Genomic DNA, 23,014 nt, shown 5'->3' with positions numbered 1-23,014 from the left:
TACTACGTCAGCTGTTCTCGCTTGAGGCCGACGAGGCGGAGGAAAAAAAAAAAAAAAACCAAACATGTTATCGACCGCCAGTCCGATCCCACGTGGGGGTGTGACAGCATAGCAGGTGGCCGTCGCCCACAGTTGCTTGTTCAGGGGTGAGAGCAGTAGTGGTTTGCGCTCCGGCAACGTCACGCGTAATCCCGACAGCGCTCCGACTTCCTCATTACGGATATGAACGCGATGGCTTCTTTGTTGTTCATGAAAGTCATGGGAGCAATGTAAGGTGAGGTCATCGTGACGGAGTCTTGTGTGTGTGTGTATGTGTTACGGCAGCTGCAACTGTACACACCCGGATCCAAGACTAAAAGGTAGGTTGAATATTGGATGCTTTTCTAGGGAACGAGCAGTAGACAGGGAAGGAGATCATGCATAGTGTACAACTTTCCCCGTCGGCGGTAGTCTTAGTTGCACGCGTTAGCATCAACGTGATGGGGTGGAAAATTCGCTTACTGCCACACATCTAATGGCTACTACTCTTAAGGATCGTGATTGTGAGTAGGTAGAAACTCGCCAGGATTACAAACGTATTGAAAGAACTCCTTTCTTTCTGAAAGGGTTGGAACAAGTGATAAACATGACATGTGACACTTCCAGATGGTGGACAAATTCCTTCTTCTTTTTACAAGTGTATACAAAGAAGACGCATCTTTTCTTTGAGTAGCTGTGACTATAATTGTACCGACTGCTTTCATTTTTCAAGGTGTGAACTTGATCTTAAAACCTTTCTTAGTAAAGCCACACTGTTAAATTGGGTATTGCTTCCGCCAATCCTGTTACTTGAAATGAATATTTATGCTTTCTTTTAGGTGTTTTGTAAATAACTATTCGATTTTGAACCACATATGAGGTTTATTGTTTCCTAGCATAAAGAGTGAAGGAAAATCCCTCCCATCCATTCCAGCAGGCATAATAAAATTTAATGCGTAAATGTTGAATATATCGAAAATATAATCACAAAATGTATTTTATAACACCAATCTATTCACAGATTTGCTGTCCCTAGGGAATGGGGAAAATAATATTGATAAAATAATAATATTCATTTTACTGATAAAGCTAATGTTGACATTAAGTGAAGCCTTTTAGATATTGGTTTACTTCTTTCTATAGTTGTAAGACTGTGTATTACTTCAATTGAAACAACTTACTTTAGAATTTTACGTTCTGTGATATGCTCCCCTTCGCCCTGTTATAACTGTAGTCTTTTTTTTTTTTTTTTTAACCATGCTTCAAGTATGGTGTTGGAACATGCTCAAAATTTTGCTTGTTTTTTTTTTTTTTTTCTCTCTCTCTCTTTCTCGTTGTTGCTGCTCTGTTTACTGCTTCATCACGAATCCTGCTCTTAAATCTAAATTGCGAAAATTTAGAAGTATGCCAGTTCGAAACCTGTTGCCCTTCATCTTAATGAAACTTATCGTAGTTTGGGTTTAAGAAAAAATGTAAGGTGTATTTATGCTTTATATAACAATGTCATGTAGCCATGCTTATAAACTGTCATGATATTACTGCGTTACAAAATTGACAATTTTGTTTAATTGAAATATAGTGGAACCTGTTTTGTCCAAATGGTAATGAAGTGTGGAAACAGCTAATTTGCATATCTTCATCGTCGCTCCCCCCCTCCAAATAACTGACAGCCATGAAAGTCGAAATAATAATTATGTCCAATCTTATTGCTTTTTTTTTTAATGCGTCTTTAAAAAAAAGTTGCGATTTTCTAGCTGTAGATTGATTCGTAATAAATCGACCGTGCCTTAATAAAACTTGTGATATTTAGCTTTTATAACAACTTCCTAAACTTCACCATTCATTTAGTATCGTGAAAAGCGAGTAATTGGTTGCCAAGGAATGTTCAGCATATAGTTGCTCCTGTATACAGAATTTTATGTTATTAAAGAATTATAAAGAGTAAAACACTTTGAGTAAAACGATTAATTTTCATTATAACTATATATGGTTTGCGACTTCCAATCAGGTCTGTTTATATGTCTCAACTTAAATTAGCTCTCATCGGAAGCTTCTGGTGAAAACTGTTGAGGTAATAACAGGTAAAATATCTACGTCCTGCCGTCTTCTCCCCTTGTCAGAAATGGCGCTCCCATCAGTTCATGTCTAAATGTTGTTATTTACTCTGTAAAGCATGTGGCCGATTCAAGTTGTAGTAGTAGCATGAATGAGTTACACTGTAGCTGTGTAACTCATTCATGCTTGTACTTTTTGTACACGATCCTACCAAAAGTGTGCAACACCATCACGTTTGGAAAAACACTAGTTTTAATTTACAAATTTATCAGCCGTATTTCTGCTACTGGCTCCAATGATAACATTATGTTATCATGGAACACGTTCGGCATTAAGAATTCTTTCTTCTTCTGATGAGATTCGAACCCAGACTTCTCCAAACGGGTAATAACCGATGGAAACATATTGCTGCCACTCTGAAGTGCAATCCTGCTTACTTTTTGAGAGATCAGCACATAAAGATATATAATGCTTCCTCCTTCCCTTTTCCAGGTTTCTAACGAGATCTACAATATACTGTATATGGTTGCGCAAACCTGGCAATAGAAGCTATAAGTTTATTCTTTTCTGAATCTTCTACCGGGAAGGTGGATGAGGGGTAGAATGAGATATTTCTATGGTGGCCAACTTAATTTGTGATGTGATCTACTTTTTTTCTTCAAAATGTACCGCGATCTCAAGAATTTTTTATTGCACATGGTTAAAAAAGTTAATAAACACATTGAAAAATGTTGTCTATAAATTTTAAAATTAAATACAATTAAAAATTCTTATTTTAAATTCATATGTATTTAAAATTTTAATTAATGTGAAGTTTGTGTGTTCGTGTCATCTGTCAAGCTTTCAAAATCGGGTATACACTATAATCTTCTGTATGCAAGTCCGTAAGAGTAGAGCGATTCAAACAAACATTCTTCTTTGTTTCAAATACGAAAACGCTGATTCACATAGATATGTGGAACCAAAACAGGAATTTAAAAGTTCACTGCATTTTTTTTTTTTTTTTTTTTTTAAACATTTGGTTACTTTTCTCGGCAAATATATTTCCAAAAGTCTTTTTCTGATGATCTGGATATTAGGAAGATATCGTTTCGCAATGTAATCATTTCATTTTCAAGTAATATTTTCCCCGTGTGAAAAATCTCAGCTATTTTTTCTGCAATTTGTTTCGAATCTAAGTCGAAATTAAATGGATAAGAAATATGTTGAACAATGTCTTCAATTGTTTTAAAGTCACTGAATCTGGTTTCAAAATTATCCACAACTTTCTCAATTTCAGAAACATATTTCTCACTATTAAATTCAAAAACAGGATATTTTTGCAAATGATCTTGCATATTTGCAAAATGATCGATTTTTTTCTTTGAAATCCTTAGCCATTGCCAAAAATTGATATTTGGATGCAGAAATACTACGAATCATGTCACCCACATTTATTTTTTCCTTTTAATTCCAAATTCACACTAAATGTACTGGTAAGATATGCCAAAAAAGCCATCTCACACAACCCCTCCATATCTTGTAGCTGCTGATAATCAACTCCCCTTTCAACAAATTTTTTAATTTCATTCAGCAAATTTCGAAATCTCTGTAGAAACTTACTCTTACTCAGCCACCTCATATCTCTGTGTAATATCAGATCTGGTTCATTTTCATTGAGTTGCATTTTGAAAAGTCTCCTTTGAACTGATTGTCCTCTGATGGAATTCTTGAAAGCTATGTTCATAACACTTTTAGTATTTAATCTTTTTTTTTGCTGGCTAACACTTGTTGGTGGATGATACAAGTGTAAAGTGTGTTTGTTGTGAGACGGCACCAGGGGTTTCACCCATCTGGGCGTTGCTTTCATTGTCGTGTGAAACAGAACCCTGTTGAGGCCAGAGATTTAAAAGTGTGTGGGTAATGTATATGTGTAGTGTTGTGTGCTGTTGTTGGTGGATGATACATAGTATTTAGGTTCAGGCGCCACCAGTGGTTTCCCACATTTGCGCCATATGTACGCTGTGATAAAATGCAGAACTACTGCACAGCCAGAAAAAAGTGTAATATCTCGTTAATGCAGTATTGTGCTTTGTTCTGTTGTTGTATTTGGCCGCTGGGCCCCTATTAGGACTCTACCTTGTTCGCCACAACCACTGGAAGGTGAGCCAGGCTGCCCATTATACTCTGGCTGCCTCTGCCAGGGTTGCCTGAGCTTCCTGACAGGGGCCATTAAAAAAAAAAAAAAAAAAAAAAAAAAATGGAAAGAGAAAATAAAATAAAATAAAAAGATAAAAAGTTTTTTTTTTTTTTTTTCTTTTCTGAAAAGATCATATGGGGGAGTAAGAGTAGAAGAGGTCAGAATGTGGGGAACAGTAGTTGGAGTGGACCAATAGGGAAGGCAGTCCACTCTAAGATAGAGGATGGAGAAGGGAGTTGAAAATCACAGGAGCACCTGCACCCAGAGTGCTTGCATTTTCCAACCCCAGTCGGGGATCTTAGGGGTCGCACGTTATTCTGTTCTGCCCTGAGTTCCGTAAGTCTTGCTTTTCTAGAATTGAAAACAGCCTGGGCGTAGCGTGTTAAGGCTAGGTATGTGGCCTCTTCTTGAAGTAAAGTTGACTCCTGATTGCGGAGGTTTCCTTTAATCTCTGTGAGGAATTGAAGTCTGGCGTTGTCGTAAGCGAGACACTCGTACATAAGGTGTTCCCAGGACTCCTCTTCACCACAGTGGCAATATGGGTTATTTTCTGTTCCCATGGCTGTAAATTTTTGCTGGAACGGTCCAGCAGGAAGGTGACTTGCAATCCAGGCGAGTACCAGGGAGAAGGCTTCTGGGAAGTCCGACTTCTTGAGGGAATAAATCTTTTGGTGATTGCTCCTTTTGGCGATGTGTCCCATGTTTCTTTCCAGAGGTTTTGGAGGTCTGCAAATTTTTCTTCTTTCCTTCTTAGGGTCATTTGCATGGTTCAACTGCAGATTTAACAATTGCGTTGGGATTCCCTTCTTCAGGTGCTGGAAGAGACCCCTCATGACAACTTCCAGATAGAGAGGTAAGTATCCTGCAATGACTTGTAATGCGGGGGTGCTGACAGTACAGCACGCCCTGGTAACCGATGGTAACATAAATCTTTGAATGGAATCAAGCTTGCGCTTGTTCCATTCAAAGGAACAAGCCTTTTCATACTAGATGGAGGCTCCACAGTACATCGGGACATATACTGCTTTATACATTAATGGTAGAGCTTTATTCTTTAGGCCCCAATCCACTCTACTAATCTGCCTTATCATTGCAGTGTATTTTCGGATTTTAGCTGACAAGTATTTTAGGTGGGGGGTGGAAGGATAAGTTGGCATCTAGATACAGGCCCAGATACTTGATTTCTGTGTAGAGACGGATCGGGGTGTTGTTAATTTTCATCACTGGTGGCTGTCGGATTTGGAGCTTTCCTTTTAGAAGGATTGACTTTGATTTTTCACTGTAGATTGTTAATTTTGTGCATGGGAGCCCAGTCTTGAAGTTTTCCCAGTGCAAAGTTGGCTTGTACTTCCAATGTGGCTCTTGTACCAGAATGAACAACCAGTACGAGATCATCAGCAAAGGCCAGGGGCTTGACCTTGCCGAGATCCATTCCCAGGAACTCGTCCAAGACAATGGACCAAAGAAATGGCCCAAGAACAGAGCCCTGAGAACAGCCTCGCAGTATATTCCTGGTGACTGTTTGGTATTTGTTGGTTACCTGCACTGTTCTATTGCTGATTTAGGACTTTATACTGTTATATAGACTGCTGGACGTCTTGGCCTGCCAAAGTCTTTGAAGTATGTTGGGCCACCATAGTCGATCGAAGGCCCCCCCCCCCGCAAAGTCCACCATTATGGCTAGAGAGTATTTAGATTCTGTCTGGGTAGCTAGAGAGATTAATCTGTGGATAGCATCTTCTGTATTGCAGCCTGTTTTAAATCCAAATTGATGCGGAGGTGGTAATTGTTGCTTTGTGTAGTAGTCGGTGAGACGGGAGAGCAAAAGACGTTATTGGAGTTTCGCCAAAACAGAAAGCAGGGCTATTGGTCTGTAAGAAGTCGGTACTTGAGGTCTTTTTTTCGGGTGTTTTATTATTAATTTGATTGTTGAAATTTTCCAGAAGTCAGGAAATGTTCCTTCAGCAAGGTATCTATTAAATAAACTTAAGAGAGTTATAGGATAGCGTTCTGCGAACTTTTTTACTACGTCGACTTCCAGCAAGTACAAGCCTGGGGTTTTACCCTCCTTCGTTTTGGCCAGGGCCAAATTCATTTCCACGGATGTGAAGAGCGGTTCACTAGTATCTGATATGTATGTCCTGTTTCTGTCAATGATTTCTTGTTGCTCCATTGTCGGTGCCAAGTCATCAGTTGGGTAGATATTGTCCAGTATGTTCTTGAGAGAATCAGACCAAGAGTATGTCGAGGTTCCATCCGGCCTGAGTGTGGTTTCTAAAACTTCACCTCTGGGTAGCCTGTTTGTAATGATCCGAACTACAATGCCCCATGGATCGCCATTTCCCACTGTGGAAACTAGAATTTGCCATGACTCCTTCTTACATCTGTGTATTTCTTTGGAGTATGCATTTTTAATCACACGATAAGCCTCCCGTGCCGCAGCTACTTCTCTGGGGGGAAGGTGTACACGGGCTCGTTCAAATGTCTTCCTGGCTAGGTGGACTCTTATTCTCACATTTCGCAAATTTGTATTCCACCATAGTACCGCATACCTGTTTTGTCTTCTATGCGGGATGGAAGCATCACAGGCACTCCTGATAGCAGTTGTTACCTTGGTAACGCTTTCTTCAAGTGTGAGTGTAATAGGTAGTGGAATGTCTTCCGGGCGAAACTTGATCAATTCCACTTGGAATCGGCCCCAGTCTGCTTTTTTGGTGTTGTATCTCACTGTGTCTCTAGGAATTGGTGGTGCACGTTCCACAGAACGAACGAGAGAGAAGGTGATCGCTCTGTGGTCTGACGTTGTCCATGACTCTTGAACAGCCCAGTTTACTTTCAGTGTCAGGTGTTGCTATAGTGACATCAATTGTGCTCTCCCAGAGGGAACTGCTGAAGGTGGAGAGTGACCTGGACGATTCAGGATCCGCAGACCAGACGAAATTACGTAATCTTCAAGTCTTGTACCATTTCTGGTTGGTGTTCTGTCTGGAGTTAGGCTGGGCTAGTGTGCTGAGCGGTAGTTAGCATCCATGCCTATCAGCAACCGCCCACCTGTGAGGAGATGGAGTGCTTCCTGGATGATGGAGATTGCAGTAGTAATATCCTCACCCAGGTGAGAATATAGTGAAAGAAGATATAGGGACCCGAGAGATGTCATGATCTGCGCACAGTCGCTAATGGAGGTGCATAATGGCGCGATTTTAGTCACCATTATTTCTGGACTCCTCACAACAACAGCTGCCCATGGATGGTCTTCAGTGCAGTGAATGATTTTATATGAAGTGGGATATCCCACGACGTTCCCAGAGTGGACGTAGGGTTCCTGCAACATCATAACATCAATTTGATTTTCCTCAGCTTTGATCTTTAGCTAGTCTGCGACTACTTTCGCTCTCTGCACATTTAGTTGCAGTAACTTGATCTCTTGTCGTCTGTTTCTTGTGGGGCATCTATCCATGATTTACTCTCATTTGGTAAAGGCTCTTCACTTTTTTGTATACTGGGCAGTTTGACTCACGAATTGAATGATTGTGTGGTGCCCTAGCAGCCTTACAGTTTGCACAGGTTGGTGACTGTTCCTTGTTGGGGCAGTCCTTAAAACATGGCCCTTTTGATCACAGTGGCCGCAGGTGGTCTCACGCTGGTTGCAGGTATGGGACCTATGCCCAAAGTGGGGACACCTATAGCACTTAGGAACCGATATGTGCTCATTATACCTATGGCTGCCCCAGCCAATATAAATTCTATTTTGGGATTCAACAAGCTGCCACACTCTTGGGGGACAGTTCAATTAACCCTTGTCGGTAATTTCGTTTTAGTTCTGTATTTTGGTTTGGTGTGTTCTACCGCAGTGTCGTCCAGTAGATACATACTCAAGTTTTTATGGTAGATCTCTTTGAGTTCCTTTGGGATCATATTCTGGTCTATATCGGAAAGTATAATCGACGGCCCATTTTTTTTTTTTTTTTTTTTTTTTTTTGGGTGGTTTCAGCTCTTAATCCATAGTTGGTCATTTCTGTGTTATTTAAGATGGTTAATGCCTTCTCCCTGGTACCAGTTTCAATTATGACTCTGGGGTGTCTGGTTTTCCGATGCTCTTAATTCTGATGGTTTTCATCTGGTTCTTCGTATTTTTTGTTAAGGCGTCTTTAAGTGCATCGCTAGTTTCCAGTTGTGCATCTTCAGCTGGTTTAATTATGATTACATGCGACACAGGCTTCTTAGCCATCCTTTTATCTTGTACTTTTTCAGTTAAACTGGTGGTTGATTGTGTTGCACCATTCCTCAACGCTTCTGCGAAGGAGCGGGGGCGTTGTTGCATTTGATTTCCTCGCTCCTGTGTAAGGACGTCAATTTTGGCTTCTAATCTTTCATGTTCTACCTGGAGGTTTAAAACCACTGTCTCCATTTTGCTGAAGATACCAATTAAATCAGACCTGATGGCAGCGGTGATCCTACTCGATTTCTTTGCCATATATTTCTCTAAGGACACTCTCATTGTCCTGATCTGATCAATCAGAGAACCTGTTAGTGGGGGATCTTGACGCTTAGGGACTGACTTTTAGGTTCTTCGCATTCTGAATCGCTGCAGGACTTATTTCTGCCCTCTACAGGTGTGTCTTTAGTTGTTGGAGAATCTGTAGCCGATATCAATCTATTTCTCTCCTTTTTCTTGAAATTATCCTTGATGAACTTGTTTATCTCTTCCGCAGAAGGCAGCTTCGCTCCTGGATCGTGTAGAGTAGCTTACGCATTCATTTTCAAGAATTTGAACTTCTTTCTCACTGATATTGATTTCGATAGTTACCCGGATAATTTTGGGGAGAAGCAGTCAGTTTTTTACGAATATTAGAATTTAATTTTAATTAAAAGAGGGCAGAAAATGGGAATCACAAGTGTGTTTGTAACTAAAGAAAACTGTTCTGATAATCTAAGCTATAAACGGTCTATTCTTTTTCCAACCCCGTGAGCACAATCTAAATTTAACCTCTTGCTTCAGGGCTGACCACAAACCGAGGGAAAAACAGAAGGTAAACCCATGTAGTAGCTTTGACCTTGGCGGGAGGTTTAACTGACAAGCTATGGTCTTTGTCCTTTTGCAGGCATATGCAGAATAAACACAGCACAGAGAGTTAAAAAGAGTTAACGTATGATCAATCAAAATTTGAATAAAAGTAAATTACCTTTTTTCTTTTTAGCAAGTTGATTTAACCCTCATAGAGATAAGATCTTGACCGTCTTGATGATATAAAATATAAAAACTGTTCTTTCATTATGAACACTAAAATTTCATAAGAGGACGGAGCTAAGAAACATAGTGTGCATAGTGTTAGGGTCGGGCGTCACCTGTGGTTTCCCACATCTGCGCCATATGTACACTGTGAAGAAATACAGAACACTGTAAATGCCAGAAAAAGTGTAGTGTGTTGAATGTGTAGTTTTGTGTTGGGTTCTGTTGTGTGTGTCCTGGCATTTGGCCGCAGGGCCCCTGGTGGAACCCCACGTTGCCCGCACACACCACTAGGAGGTAGCCGGGCTGCCCATTATTCTCTGGCAGGTCTCCGTCAGGGTCGCCTGAGCTTTCTGAACGGAGGCCAATTAAAAAAAAAAAAAAATAATAATAATAAAAAAAAAAAATAAATAAAAATAATAAAAAAAAAATAAAATTTTAAAAATAAAAAAAAATAAAAAAAAATAATAAAATAAAATAAAAAAATAATAAAATAATAAATAAATAAAAAAAATTAAATTAAATAAAAAAAATAATAATAAAAAAAACCGATGATAATAATAATAATAGAAAATAATAATAATAAAAAAATATATATATAATAAAAAATAAAATAAAATAAAAAAATAATAAAAAAATAATAATAAAATAAAATAAATAAAAAATAAAATAAGTAAATAAATAATAAAAATAAATAAAAATAAGGTAGAGTGCGGCAATACAGGGTGTATGGAAGAAGATGAGGGATGAAAGTAAGAGTAAGGGGATGTAGGTAAGGGCATCCCGTAAATTGACAGTGGAGCATATGCCCCACCAGGAGAAAAGGGGAGGGGATAACTCCAGAAGGGTAGAAAAACCACTCAGCGAGAGTGCTGAGTGTGACTTACATTTTGCGGTGGAGTGGTCAAGACCACTGGAGCCTACCAAACCATATGGAAAGTTAGCAGGTAATCCTACTTTGGATGTTCCAGGGTTAGCAAGTCGATGCTGGTAAAACAGTCAAGTACAGATTTTTTATTTCAGTTTGAGTAAGTCCTTTACAGGTTTCTATCCCTGGCTTGAGTTGGTTGTAGAGTCCTGCGCCTAGAAAAGAGGTTCTGTGCGTACTCAGTTAATGATTTATAATATTGTTCTTCAGAAATTAGCAGGTGCTCCTGTCCTTGAGGTATGTATTGTAGCCTGGTGTAGTGTTCCTCGAAGATCGTTATAAATTGGGCAGTTATAAAGAAGATGGTCCCAATCTTCAATTTCTCCACATGTACAGTAGGGGTTATTGATGATTCCCAAGGTAGTCAACTTATGATTTATAGAACCGTGTCCAGTTATAATATATGTACAGTAGAGGCCAGGAGAGAACCAAGGCGGCGACTTTGGATAAACTAGTTTGACATCCGGGATGAATTTCTTAGTTATCAGGCCCTTGTCCGTCTCCTCCCATCTTGTCTGCCAGATTTGTAGTAGCATGGCAGCTAGCTTTTTCTTTTCTTGCTTGCAGTCAGTGCGGGTGTCGATGGTATGTCCAAAGATGGTAGCTGGGATTCCCCGCGACAGGCAGTAGTGCAATCCTCGACGGATAACCAACAAGTCAAGGGGGGAGGACACCTGCAAGAACCTGTAGGGCCGGAGAACTTACTGTGCAACAGGCCCTGGTAATGGCAAGCAGTATACTTCGCTGAATTGTTTCCAGTTTGCATTTATTGCGAACAATTATTGCTCTATGGTACCAAATCCCGGATCCGTAAGTAATAACAGGGAGGAATATAGCGTTATACAGGAGTTTGAGTGTTCTCCGGTTCAGACCCCAGTCACGCCTGCTTACTCGGACGATTAAGGCTGCATAATTTCTGATTTTTACTTGAAGGAAAAACCATCAAGCTGGTAACTTCCCTAAAGCACCTGGGTATCATCCTAGATTCAAAGCTCTCCTTCCCTTCTTCCCGCACCTCTCATACCTTCAAGTAGGGTGCCTTTGAGAAGTATGGATTGTGTCTTCTGTGGAGAAATCCGGAGCTTGTGTAGAGTTGCCCAGTCCTGTAAGATCTGTAGTGCCTGATTTCCAGCGGCCTCGAGAGCTGCTCTGGTGTCCGCTGCGATGGAGATGGTAATATCATCTGCGAATGCTTGGATAGTAACAGGGCCCAGATCCAGACCAAGTAACTCATCAAGGACGATGTTCCAGAGGAACGGGCCGAGGACCGAACCCTGTGGGCAGCCTCTGTAGATAGATTTGGTGAGCTTCTGGTATGGTGAGGAGATGGTGATCTTCCTGTTGGAAAGGTAACTTTCTATACACCTGTATAAGCTAAGAAACACTGAACTTTCAACAAGCCACGCACGCGCCCCAATAAAAAAAAAAAAAAAAAAAAGTGGATGATACATGCATAGTGTTAGGGTTAGGCGCCACCTGTGATTTCTCACATCTGCGCCATATGTACGCTGTGAAGAAATACAGAACTACTGTAAATGCCAGAAAAGTGTTGTCTGTTATATATGACATATTATTATTATTATTATTATTATTATTATTATTATTATTATCTGTTTATTTCCACAAGGAAATCACTCCGGGACGGCAAAGTGCCAGGAGGGTGCAAGTACATATCAGGGTACGAGATACTACGTGCAGTGGGTTACATATACTGAACACGTAGTCTCGTCCCGAAATATTATATACACATTTTATGCTTAATATATACAGTATTTACACATTAATGATTCTGTACATACATTATACAAATCATATATTTACAATTCACTAATAATTCCATCTATAACTTACATATTAACATAACTGTTACAGGAGGTATATTTTTACAGTCAACAAATTATTATTGTTCTTAAAGCAGAAAGTTTCACTTTTACTCACAATTCTTTGGTACTTTGCAGCCGATTCATATTTCGGTAAGTCTGTACGAATTCTGGAAGATCTCTTTCCGGTATGCTGCATCCTCACACAGTTTTTCGGCATCTATGTGTAGTGAGTTAAATACTTTTGCTGTATTTGATGGGAAGAATCTTTGCAGGCTACTAAGATTGTTCAGGACTGGACGCAGTGGATTATTTACTTCTCTGCAACGTCTAGCAGTGGCACGCGGTTTGACTAGAATATTATTCAGGACTGGAGCATCTACTCTGCCTGTGAGCATTTGTGCGAGAGTGTGTATGTTACTGTTAATTGTCCGTGCATCCAGTGTGTGATGTTAAGGTTTGAGTAGAGAATATCCCTTGAGATAGTTAAAGGGTGGCCAGCAACTCTGTTAAGCCATCTCAAGAACCAGTACTCGATCCCAAGGACGGACTTATAATGTGAATCTGGAGCTGAAGACCAGTTCCTGTCTAGTAGCCCATAAAGCAGCGAATATTTTTGTCTTCATATGGGCGAAGTGTTGAGCAAAGGTGAGTCTGTCATCCCACTTAAGACCCAGGTCCAGGTGAGAGTGCACTTTTTCCACACTAGACCCGTTCACAGAGATCGAGATGTCATTTTTATTTTGCTTGTAAGTTATGATCATTTGGGCAGACTTCTGTGCATTAATACGGAGCCCGATGCAATCCAGGTAGCTCTCAAATTCTCGGATTGTGCTATTTGCCATCTGGCAAATACCTTCTGCTGATTCATGGTCTTTGGAAGTGATGAAGAATTTTACATCGTCAGCATATGTTATAAAATTGTAGTACCGTGCAAGAAACGGCTCCAGGGCGGCCGCGAAGAGGGTAGCCAAAAGAACTCCCCCCTGTGGCACTCCTCGCGAGATGGTAAAGCAAGATTGTAGCTTTTGGTGCTTAACAGTAAGTTTTCTGTCTTCTAGCAGGCTGCTTATTATAGTTAACAATTTTCCCCTTACATTAAAATAATTCCTTAAAATCGCAATGAGCGCTGGAATTGAGACGTTGTCGTAGGCTGCGGAGATATCCAAAAAAATAATATCAATTTGTTTTTTCTCATTTAGTGCTTTCTGCACGCGAAAAAGGGTTTCCAGTAAGTTTGTTATTGTTGATCTCCCCGAAATGACTGAGTGCAAATGTGGTGGTCTATGGCTGAAGCAGTGTTGATTGATGGTGGGAAGCAGTGCTTTTTCGCATACCTTCTGTAGGGTGCAACTAACAGAAATTGGTCTGTAATCCTTAGCCAATTTTGGGTGTTTAATCTTTGGTATTGGGGTTACAATGTAATTTTTCCAAGCTTGCGGGAAAGCTCCTGACCTAATGATTTCCTGATAGATGTGCAGTAATAGATCTATTATAAATGGGCTACTTATTTTAAGGATGAACATTGAAAATTTGTCTGGTCCAACAGTGGCCTTATTGGGCAGATCGTTGATTGCTTTCATTACGCTCTCTTTGGTGATTTGTATTTCACTCAATGGAGGTCTTGTTGGTTCCTCTCTTGCCGAATAGTTTCGCTTGTTTAAATATTTCAGGAGTTCCAAAATTTTGTTACCATTATCAGTGTTCTCAATTTGATTCAGTCCATGCAGGTTACCTAAAGTGTTATTAGCCCATTCCTTGAAAATGCATTCGGTCATATTCTCTGTGCTATTTCTATTGCTAATAATTCTTTTTGCTCGTTTTAGTTTTTTGTGAACAACACTGCAGTGTGCCTGTCGTTTTGCTTTGATGAAATGTGCTCTTTCCTTCTTATAACGAACATGATCTGCGGGATGACCCGTCCTTTGCCATTTTCTATACAGTTTTTGCTTCCTGAGGAAACTTGCTTTTAGTTATTGCGTTAGGTTCTGTTGGGTGTCCTGGCATTTGGCCGCGGGGCCCCTGGTGGGACCTCACACACCGCTAGGAGGTAGCCAGGCTGCCCCTTATTCTCTGGCTGGTCTCCGCCAGGGTCGCCTGAGCGTCCTGGACGAAGACCAAGTTAAAAAAAAAAAAAAAAAAGAGAAGAGAAGAGAAGAGAAGGCCTTGGGAACAAGAGGAACGGGGTCTGAATGTGAGGAACAAGCTAAAGTGGACAGATAGAGAAGGCAGTCCACCCGAGTAAGGAGAAATAGGGGATGGGTAGAGGGTCAAAAGTCACAGGGGCAGGAGCCACTGTGCGAGTGCCAAAGGCCAAGCACTCTCTGGGAGTCAGCTTTTCAAGGAGTGCCAACCATGATGCCAGCATAGTATTTTAATCTTCAGTCTTACTCTTTTATCAGTTGGGAAAATGCTATCCGACCCTAGTTTGTGTTTGCACTTGAATGTTGTTGTTCTGAGCAGCTCTAAGTTCAGCAAACTTTGCCCGTCTGATGGTAAAGACAGCTTGTGCGTAACTCGTTAAAGCTTTGTATGTTGTTTCATTCTGAAGCAGGTATGTTTCATGGTTACAAGGATTATCCTGGATTTCAGTAAAAAAATTGAGCCTACAATCATCGTAAGCAGGGCACTCATACATGAGATTCCCCCATGACTCCTCTTCGCCACAGTGGCAGAATGGATTGCTTTCAATTCCCATTGCTGTCAATTTCTGTTGAAAGGGCCCATGTCCTGTGATCAGCAATGTAATTTGCAGACCAGGTGAAAACCAGGAAGGAGACTTTGGGAAAGTCATGTCAATGGATGGGAGGAATCTTCTGGTAATTTCTCCTTTGGGCATGGTTTCCCATGAATGCTGCCGAAGTCCTTGAAGGTGTTCGAAGATACGTTTTCTTTCTTGTTTCAGGTCATTGGTAAGCTGCAGTTGAAGATTTAACAACTGTGTCGGAATTCCCTTCTTTAATCGATGGTAAAGTCCCCTTTTAATCACCTCAAAATAGAGTGGCAAGCATCCAGTAATAATCTGTAGGGCAGGGGTGCTGACAGTGTGACATGCCCTGCAGATAGACAACAGCATGAATCTTTGTATTGAGTCAAGTTTACGCTTGTTCTTTTCCAGGATGGCATTTGTACACCAAACTGAGGCTCCATAACACACGATTGGGAGAAACGCCGCTTTATAGATGAGAGACAAAGCTTTATGTTTCAAACCCCAGTCCACTCTGCTGACTCTTCTTATCATAGACGTATACTTTCGGATTTTTGTGGATAAGTACTTCAGATGAGGGTGAAAAGTAAGGCCGGTGTCAATGTAGATTCCCAGGTATTTGACTTCTGTGTAGAGACGTGTAGGGATGTTATTTAACTTCATTGTTGGAGGCCTGCGTATTTGTAGCTTTCCCTTGAGGAGAATCGATTTTGTTTTCTCACCAGAAATTGAGAGGTTGTGGAGTGCCCAGTTTTGGAGCTTTTCCAGAGCTGTATTTGCTTTTGCTTCCAGTGCCGCTCTTGTGTCACCTTGAACCACCAGAACAAGATCATCAGCGAAGGCTAAGGGTCTAGCTCCACCCAGGTGCATGATACAAGTGTAAGTGTAAGTGTATTTAGGGTCAAACGGCACAAGGGGTTCCCCCCATCTCCGCGTAGTTTACATTGTGGGTGAACCAGTTGACTGGAAAAGCCAGAGATTTAAAAGTGTATGGACTTTGTATATGTGTGATGCCTTGTACCGTTGTTCATCTGGTCATTTAGCCGCTGGGCCCCTACTGAGGCCCAACGTTGCCCCACTTACGCCCCGTGGAGGCAGACCAGGAACCCAGTAGTCTGTTTCACTCTGGCAGGTCCTGCCACTTAATTTCCTGAGATTTCGGCGGCTAGGACCTTTAAAAAAAAAAAAAAAAAAAAAAAGAAAAAAAAAGAGACAGAAACGCGTCGACGTAGGGGTAGAATCGCTTAGTTTTGCTAGGCCAAGTTATGGGCGTAAGGTAATTTAGATATGTTAGGTTTTTGGGTAGGGCTTTCGCTAGCTTATAGATAGAGAGGGGGGAGGCAGAAGGCTGGGGGGAGAAAGACAGAAATATGGGGCCAATAGAGTAGGTAGCCCCAGTTTTCAGTGGGACATGCCCATGTCCCACCAGAGTAGAAGATATAGGGTGGAGAGGAGAGGAGGACGAAAATGTCCCCCCCTCCCCCCAGGGAAGTAGGTTTAAAGGTGAAGGAGGCTAGAGTGCCCTCTTCAGATCGCCATATGGCTATTGGCAGCTATTGTTTCAAGTTTCTTTATTCATGGGGCAAGCTCCGTCCTTGTGCTTGTGTCCCTCATCTTTAGTTGCAGCCTTTACATTGTGCTGGCTGGTGTCTCAATAGTGGTACTTGATGTCAGTCATTGTAGATGGTGATTAATGTCCTTCTCCTGATGAAGAGGTCTTGTGCGAACTGGGATAATGCTCTATATTCATCCTCAGTATCTATGAAATGGGATTCCAATCCTTTTGGTAGGTATCTTATTTTTGTTATAAGTACTCCTCTGAGGTCTTCATATTGTGGGCACTCGTACACTATGTGATTCCAGCTTTCTGTCTCCCCGCACGTACAGTTTGGGTCCTCAGTGAGTCCGAATCCGTGCAGCTTCTCATTGTAGGGTCCGTGTCCTGTTATTAGAGATGTCAAATGGTACCCTGGGAAGTACCAGGTCGGCTGTTTTGGGTAGATTTTCTGGAGGTCAGGTAGATATCTTCTGGTTATCTCACCCTTGGTGGTCTCCGTCCATCTTCTCTGCCATAATTTTAGCAGGTGGTTCTGTAATCTAGTTTTTTCCGTTTTTAGGTTGTTCGCTGGGTCAGTTGTGTAGTCCAGATGTGTGGCCGCCACTCCCCTGGATAGCAAGTATAGCAGACCTGTGCGAACGACCTCCAGGTCCAAAGGAAGCGCTCCAGCGAGTACCTGTAGTGCTGGAGTACTCACTGTACTACACGCACGCGTCGTAGTTAAGAGTATGGTCCTTTGGATCATGTCCAGAATTCTTCTATTCACTGCCAGTGCAGTTTTTGGGAACCAAATTGCTGAGGCGTAAGTAATTGCTGGGAGAAACGTTGTCCTGTAATATAGCGTCAGGGCTCTTTTTTTGAGTCCCCAATCTTTCCTAGTAACTCTGGCTACCAGTGCAGAATAGCTCCTGATTTTTTTTCTTATGTACTTTAGGTGCAGCTGGAACGAGAGGTTGTTGTCCAGCACCACGCCTAGGTACTTAAGTTGGTTTACAAACTTAATGGTGACATTGTTAATTTTTATTTGCGGTGGTCGTCGCAATTGCAGGGTTCCTTTAAGCAGGATTGAAGAGGTCTTTGTGGGTGAAATTGTTAGCTGGTGTTTTGCGGCCCATTGCTGGAGTTGCTGCAGTGCTTGGTTTGCGTGGGTTTCCAACTGGGCCCGGGAATCCGCTCCCACGGTCAATATCAGATCATCAGCGAATGCTTGTGTCCTGACGGGTCCCAGATCCATCACTAAGAACTCATCTAACACCATATTCCACAGGAGTGGTCCCAGCACCGACCCCTGCGGACAGCCTCTGTGTACTTCTCTTGTGACCTTATGGTATTCTACATTGATCTCCACTCTTCTATGTGATAAATAGTTTTCCATGACCTTGAATAGGTTTGTTGGCACCCGTGCCTCCCTCAACCTCGCCAGGACGCTTGGCCACCAAAGTGAGTCAAACGCCCCAGCAAAGTCAACCGAGATGAGAAGCAGGTACTTGTTTCTACATTCTTGTACCGTCCTGAGTAGGTTTCCCAGTGCGTCCACTGTCGAGGTCCCTGGCTTGAAGCCATACTGATTCGCGGCATGGAGTCCAGCTTTTCCGTAGTGAGCAATTATTCTTCTGTGAAGTAGTCTTTCGAATACTTTACTTACCACCGAGAGCAGTGCGATGGGTCGATATGCATCTGGGCTTTCTGGGTTTTTTTGGGGTTTTTTTGGAATTAGTTTTAAGTTGGCCGTTTTCCATGCCTTTGGAAAGTGGCCGGCTTCCAGGCATCTGTTGTATAAGGTGAGCAATAGGTACGGTGCGTATTCAACAGTTTTCTTTAAGATTTCCGGCTCAATCATGTCGAGACCTGGGCATTTCTTGCTTCTTACTCGACTAGCTGCCACGCTGAGCTCGTCATTGGTAAAGGGGGGCTCCATTGCCTGATTGGTGTAACTGGCATTGCTCTCGCATATTTCTCTCTGTGCTGTTAGTATCGGCATCGCTGGTTTCTGGTAGATTGTGTCCAGTATATTGTCCATCGACTGCTCCCAGGTCGTGGTAAGGTTTCCCTGCCGGGTCCTGGTTGTGGCATTCACCTCCCCTCTGGGCATTTTGTTGGTGGTTACCTTATAGACTAGGCCCCAGGGGTTAGTGTTTCCTTCTGTGGATACTAAGAGCTCCCAAGAGCGTCTTTTGCTCTTCTTAATGGCATCAGTATAGCGGTTTCTTATCTCCCTATATTGTTGTCTCAGGACTTCGACTTCGTTTGCAGGCCATGATCTGCGGGCCCTCTGAAAGTCCTTCCTTGCTTTTATCGTTTGCCGCCGGAGCATGGCAATTTCTCGAGTCCACCAGGGTAGTGCCCCCAGTTGGGGGTGTTTTTTTCTTATTGCTTGGTTACTGATAGTTGTCATCAGTTCCGTAGTAACTTTCTGCAGGTCGTCTGGGCTGTTCAATGGGTTCAGGGTTAGTGGGTTACTGTTGATCGCTGTGGTTAGTAGTTCTTTGAATAGCGGCCAGTCCGCTTTGGCAACTGCATATCTATGGCATCGTTGGTTGATTGTTGTTGCTCTTGTCATTGTTCTTGTTATTGTGCAAGTTATAACTCGGTGATCCGAGGTGGTCCAGGCTTCCTCCACCCTCCAGTCGGCCACGTGGTTCGCCAGGTTCCTAGTGGCTAAGGATATGTCGATTGTGGCCTCCCAGAGGGTGTTACAGAATGTCGGTAACTGGTGTGGCTGGTTTAGGACCGCTAACTGTGATCCTGTCAGGTAATTCTCAAGCTGCTGTCCGTTTGCTGTCCCTTTTCTATCATCTGTAGCGCTATACCATAGCGGGGAGCGGCAGTTTACATCCGCGCCTATTATGATTCTTTCGTTTGGCAGGATGTTCTGTAGGTAGCGTAGGTAGTTGATGGCGATCTCTATTTCTTGTCCCGGTCTACTGTATAGAGCCACCACGTAGAGGGAACCCAGTGCTGTGATGAGTTGGGCACAGGCTGCCCAAGCCGTGCATAGTTGCGTTATTCTTGTTGCGGTAATATTCTTGTTTCTGACCAATACCGCCGCCCACGGGGTGTCTTCTTCTGTGTGGATCACTTTATATTGTAATGGGTAGCCCGCCACCCGCCTTGCATGGACATACGGCTCCTGTAATATAATAACGTCTATGTTCTCTTCATCGGCCTTGACCCGAATCTGGTCAACCACCGCTTTTGCTCGCTGGGCATTTGTTTGTATTATTTTTATCATGGTTGTGTTATATTTCTTAATTTTTGTACCCATAATCGATTCTGTTTTGGTAGGTGCTCTTGGCTTTTATATAGATTGGGCAGTTAGGATCCCTGATTGAGTGTGTATATTCGAGTTTCATTGTTTTACAATTTGCGCATGTGGCTTCCTTGTCTTTGTGTGGGCATTCTTTATATTCATGTCCCTTTTCAGTGCAATGTCCGCATGTTGGGACTGTCTGGGAACAGACGTGGCTGGAGTGGCCGAACTTACAGCATCTAAAGCATTTCGGTACTGCCACCCGCTCACGAAAACGATAGCTTCCCCATTCTATGTAGACCCTTGTCCGGTCCTTTAGGACTTGCCACGCTTCCGGGATTAGTTCCACACTCCAGCTGTTTTTTAAGCCTCCTCTCGCCTCTATGTGGAACTTTGGTGTTATCACTTCTTGTGGCTGCTTGTCCGGGATCTCGCGTTGGAGGTTTCTGTGGTAAAGTTCTTCAGCTATCTGGGTGGCTGTAATTTCTGGGCTAACGTCATAAATTATTATATTTGGTCCCTTCCTTTTGGGCGGCTGGGCCGTTAATCCAAGGGCTTCAATCTTGGGGTTTTCAATGATGCTCTGGATTTCTTGCCTCGTCTCTGTCTCTATTACCAGCCCTACGTCTCTCATCTTTCTCATCCCTTTTATTCGTGTTAGCTTCAGATCCTCCTTCATGTTATTTATTACTTTTGCTTTGAGGTCTTCGCTTGTGGGAATTTTCCCTGTTTGTTTCGGTCTAAGTATCACCAGGTTTGGTGTTGGTAGTAGCGTCTTCCTCTTCTGGTGCGTTGTTATTGTCTGGTGCGTTGTTGTCTGTTGCGTTTCCGTTGGGGTCCTCAGCGCTTCTGTATATGTCGGGGCGCGCTGTGGCATTTGTCTTGCCCCGCATTCGATGTAGGCGTGTAGCCGTGTGATGGCTCTCTCGTTTTCAACATATGTGTCATGCAGGATTGTCTCCATCTTGTGAAAGATGGTGACAATCTGTGATCTCAGGCCAGACGATATCCTACTGGGATTCTCCTTAAAAATGGTTTCGAGGGCCGTTTTCAGAAAGAGAGTTTTCTCGTATACGGAGCCTTCTGGTATGGTATGGTCCAGACATAGTTCTTGTTGTTTTTCATCATTTCTTTCTTTTTGCGATGCATTGGCTTCTGGCTGTTCCTTTGTTTCAACCCGAGATCGTGTTTCGCGTTCCGGTTCGGGAACCAATCGCTTGCGGGTTTTCCGCTTGGTTGGGGGGGTCCCAGGTCGGGTGTCCTCTATATCCTCCAGTTGATCAATAATGATGGGATCATCATTTTGTGTCTCTGTCAGGGAATGTTTGTGCTTATCTTTCCCCTCCATATCCGTGGATTCCGGATTACCGGGACTGTTCGGTTAATCGGGTTCACAATGTTGGGGTTAGATGGTTTGTTAAAAATGATGGCGATTGATGCCAACCACAAGTTCGTGGGTGTATTTGAAGGCACACAATGGACTGTGAAAGTTTTGGGTCTCCCCACAGCACTTTGAGCGGGGGGAGGGGAACGCCGGATATATAAATTCTCCTAAAAGGACGGGATTACTTTCCCAGCGTGATATCTAGTAGCGGCGAAGAGGTTCATGGCATTCAGGTTTCTGGTAGAAGCACAGGTGCGAAGATAGCCTCTCTCTCTCTCCGTGGAGAGTTTATGGTGGGGGGGGGGAAACGCCGGATATAGAAATGCTCCTAAAAGGACGGGACTACTTTCCCAGCGGGATATCTAGTAGCGGCGAAGACGTTCATGGCAGTCAGATTTCATGGCAGTCAGATTTCTGGTAGAAGCACAGGTGCGAAGATAGCCTCTCTCTCTCTCCATGGAGAGTTTATGGTGGGGGGGGGGGACACATTAAATTCATATTTCTTTGGCGATATTATTCGGTAAAGGCACAGATTGATAGAGCACAACAACTGCTCAGTTTGCACTAGTTGGGGCACCTCCCCAGTCAAGGTGTCAGGTGGAAACGCGGCCGCCGTGTTATATCGGCAGCCTCTCTATAGCCCTGTTGTCAGCGACATGGTGACCATGCGGTCTGGCAACAAAGGATACAGATAAATAACGCTTCAACCTGACCAAATTCCCAATATATAGGCAAAATTTTCTCACCAAAGGAATCCAGTCCAGTTTGTCTTCAAGTGAGGATACATTTCATGGCACTGACAGAAGTAAAACACATATTTTAAACTGAAATTAGCGGAGCGATGAAACACACGTCTGTTCACAACGGCAGCCATATTGGCGATCGGTGCATGATACAGTGGTAACTCTAAAAATCTGGCAATTCATCATCCTATTGGCACAATGCGATGAATCCGTTAAGATGCCCAGTTATTGCTTTAGCGCCATTTGTTGTTATTGAAACGAGCTTAAATAGTGGTAATTTAATTTTTTCAATAAAATTTTTGAACGCATTAAATATATCAAGACCTCTAGTTCTTTCATTTAACGAAACCATACCCAGCAGTTCTTCTCTAGTGGCAGAATCATCGAAAACCATACGAATAAAATCGAGGAATTGAGCTGTATCACCTCATTTTTGCGATGCATCGCATGACAGTATTTCGAGGTAATTACAGATCTTACAGAGTACTTTTAATTTCATTTTTGTTCTTAAAATTTTCAAAACGAGAATGTGATATTTCTAAAGATGCGTTTTTGATGAATTGACCATCAGAAAATGGTTTGCATTTTTTTTTTTTTTTTTTTTTTTTTTTGCAAGAAGATGACTCACTTTAAATGATGCTACAGTTACTGCTTTATATTGTAAAATTCATGAAGAAATTTTGTTATGCGAATAATCTGGATTTAAGTTCTTTTCATTTATTTTTTTCTAAGTTCACTATTAGGCGGAAAATCCGATTGGTATTTACCATGGAGTGCGTTGACTTGCCTTTCTAAATTTCCTTTTTTTGGGTATAGCCATGGAAGCATTGCAAATCAAACAAGAACATTTTTCTTTTATCATTACAAAAAAGTATTCTAGTTCCCACGCGATGAAAATGATACGTTTTATTCTTTTTCTTAGTATTCATTTTAAATCAAAGGGTATTAAATTAACGCATAAGTACTGTCCTCAAGTAAGCTAAATATGAATTCGACTCATATACACATATGCTCTCCGCAACGTAACTGCGTGAATTTTCACTAGACAAGCCTAGCGGCTGCGCGGCAACAAGAGTAATCACGTGCTTCAACGGATTTTTAATAAGCGCATGCAATGGGGTGCATAATAATAATAACATTTA

The 23,014-nt window shown here is 42.1% G+C and overlaps 1 protein-coding gene across 5 annotated transcripts in view; it reads left to right on the top strand.

Moving 5' to 3' along the window:
• Positions 1 to 23,014, top strand: part of LOC150086883 (uncharacterized) — a 791,472-nt gene that overhangs the window by 99,126 nt on the left and 669,332 nt on the right. The window contains exon 1 of one of the 5 annotated variants that reach the window (XM_090371654.1): positions 226 to 359. The exons of the other annotated variants lie outside the window; for them this stretch is intronic. Coding sequence (XP_090227780.1) covers positions 311 to 359 — 49 coding nt within the window. The 5' untranslated portion in view covers positions 226 to 310. Of the gene's footprint in view, positions 1 to 225; positions 360 to 23,014 lie in introns of those variants that run through there. 5 annotated transcript variants of the gene reach the window in all.

Source organism: Mastigoproctus giganteus, chromosome 4 (assembly GCF_048544385.1).
Source record: "Mastigoproctus giganteus isolate SK-2022 chromosome 4, ASM4854438v1, whole genome shotgun sequence".
Taxonomy (NCBI): Eukaryota; Metazoa; Arthropoda; class Arachnida; order Uropygi; family Thelyphonidae; genus Mastigoproctus; species Mastigoproctus giganteus.
This window is presented reverse-complemented; position numbering and strand designations above follow the sequence as displayed.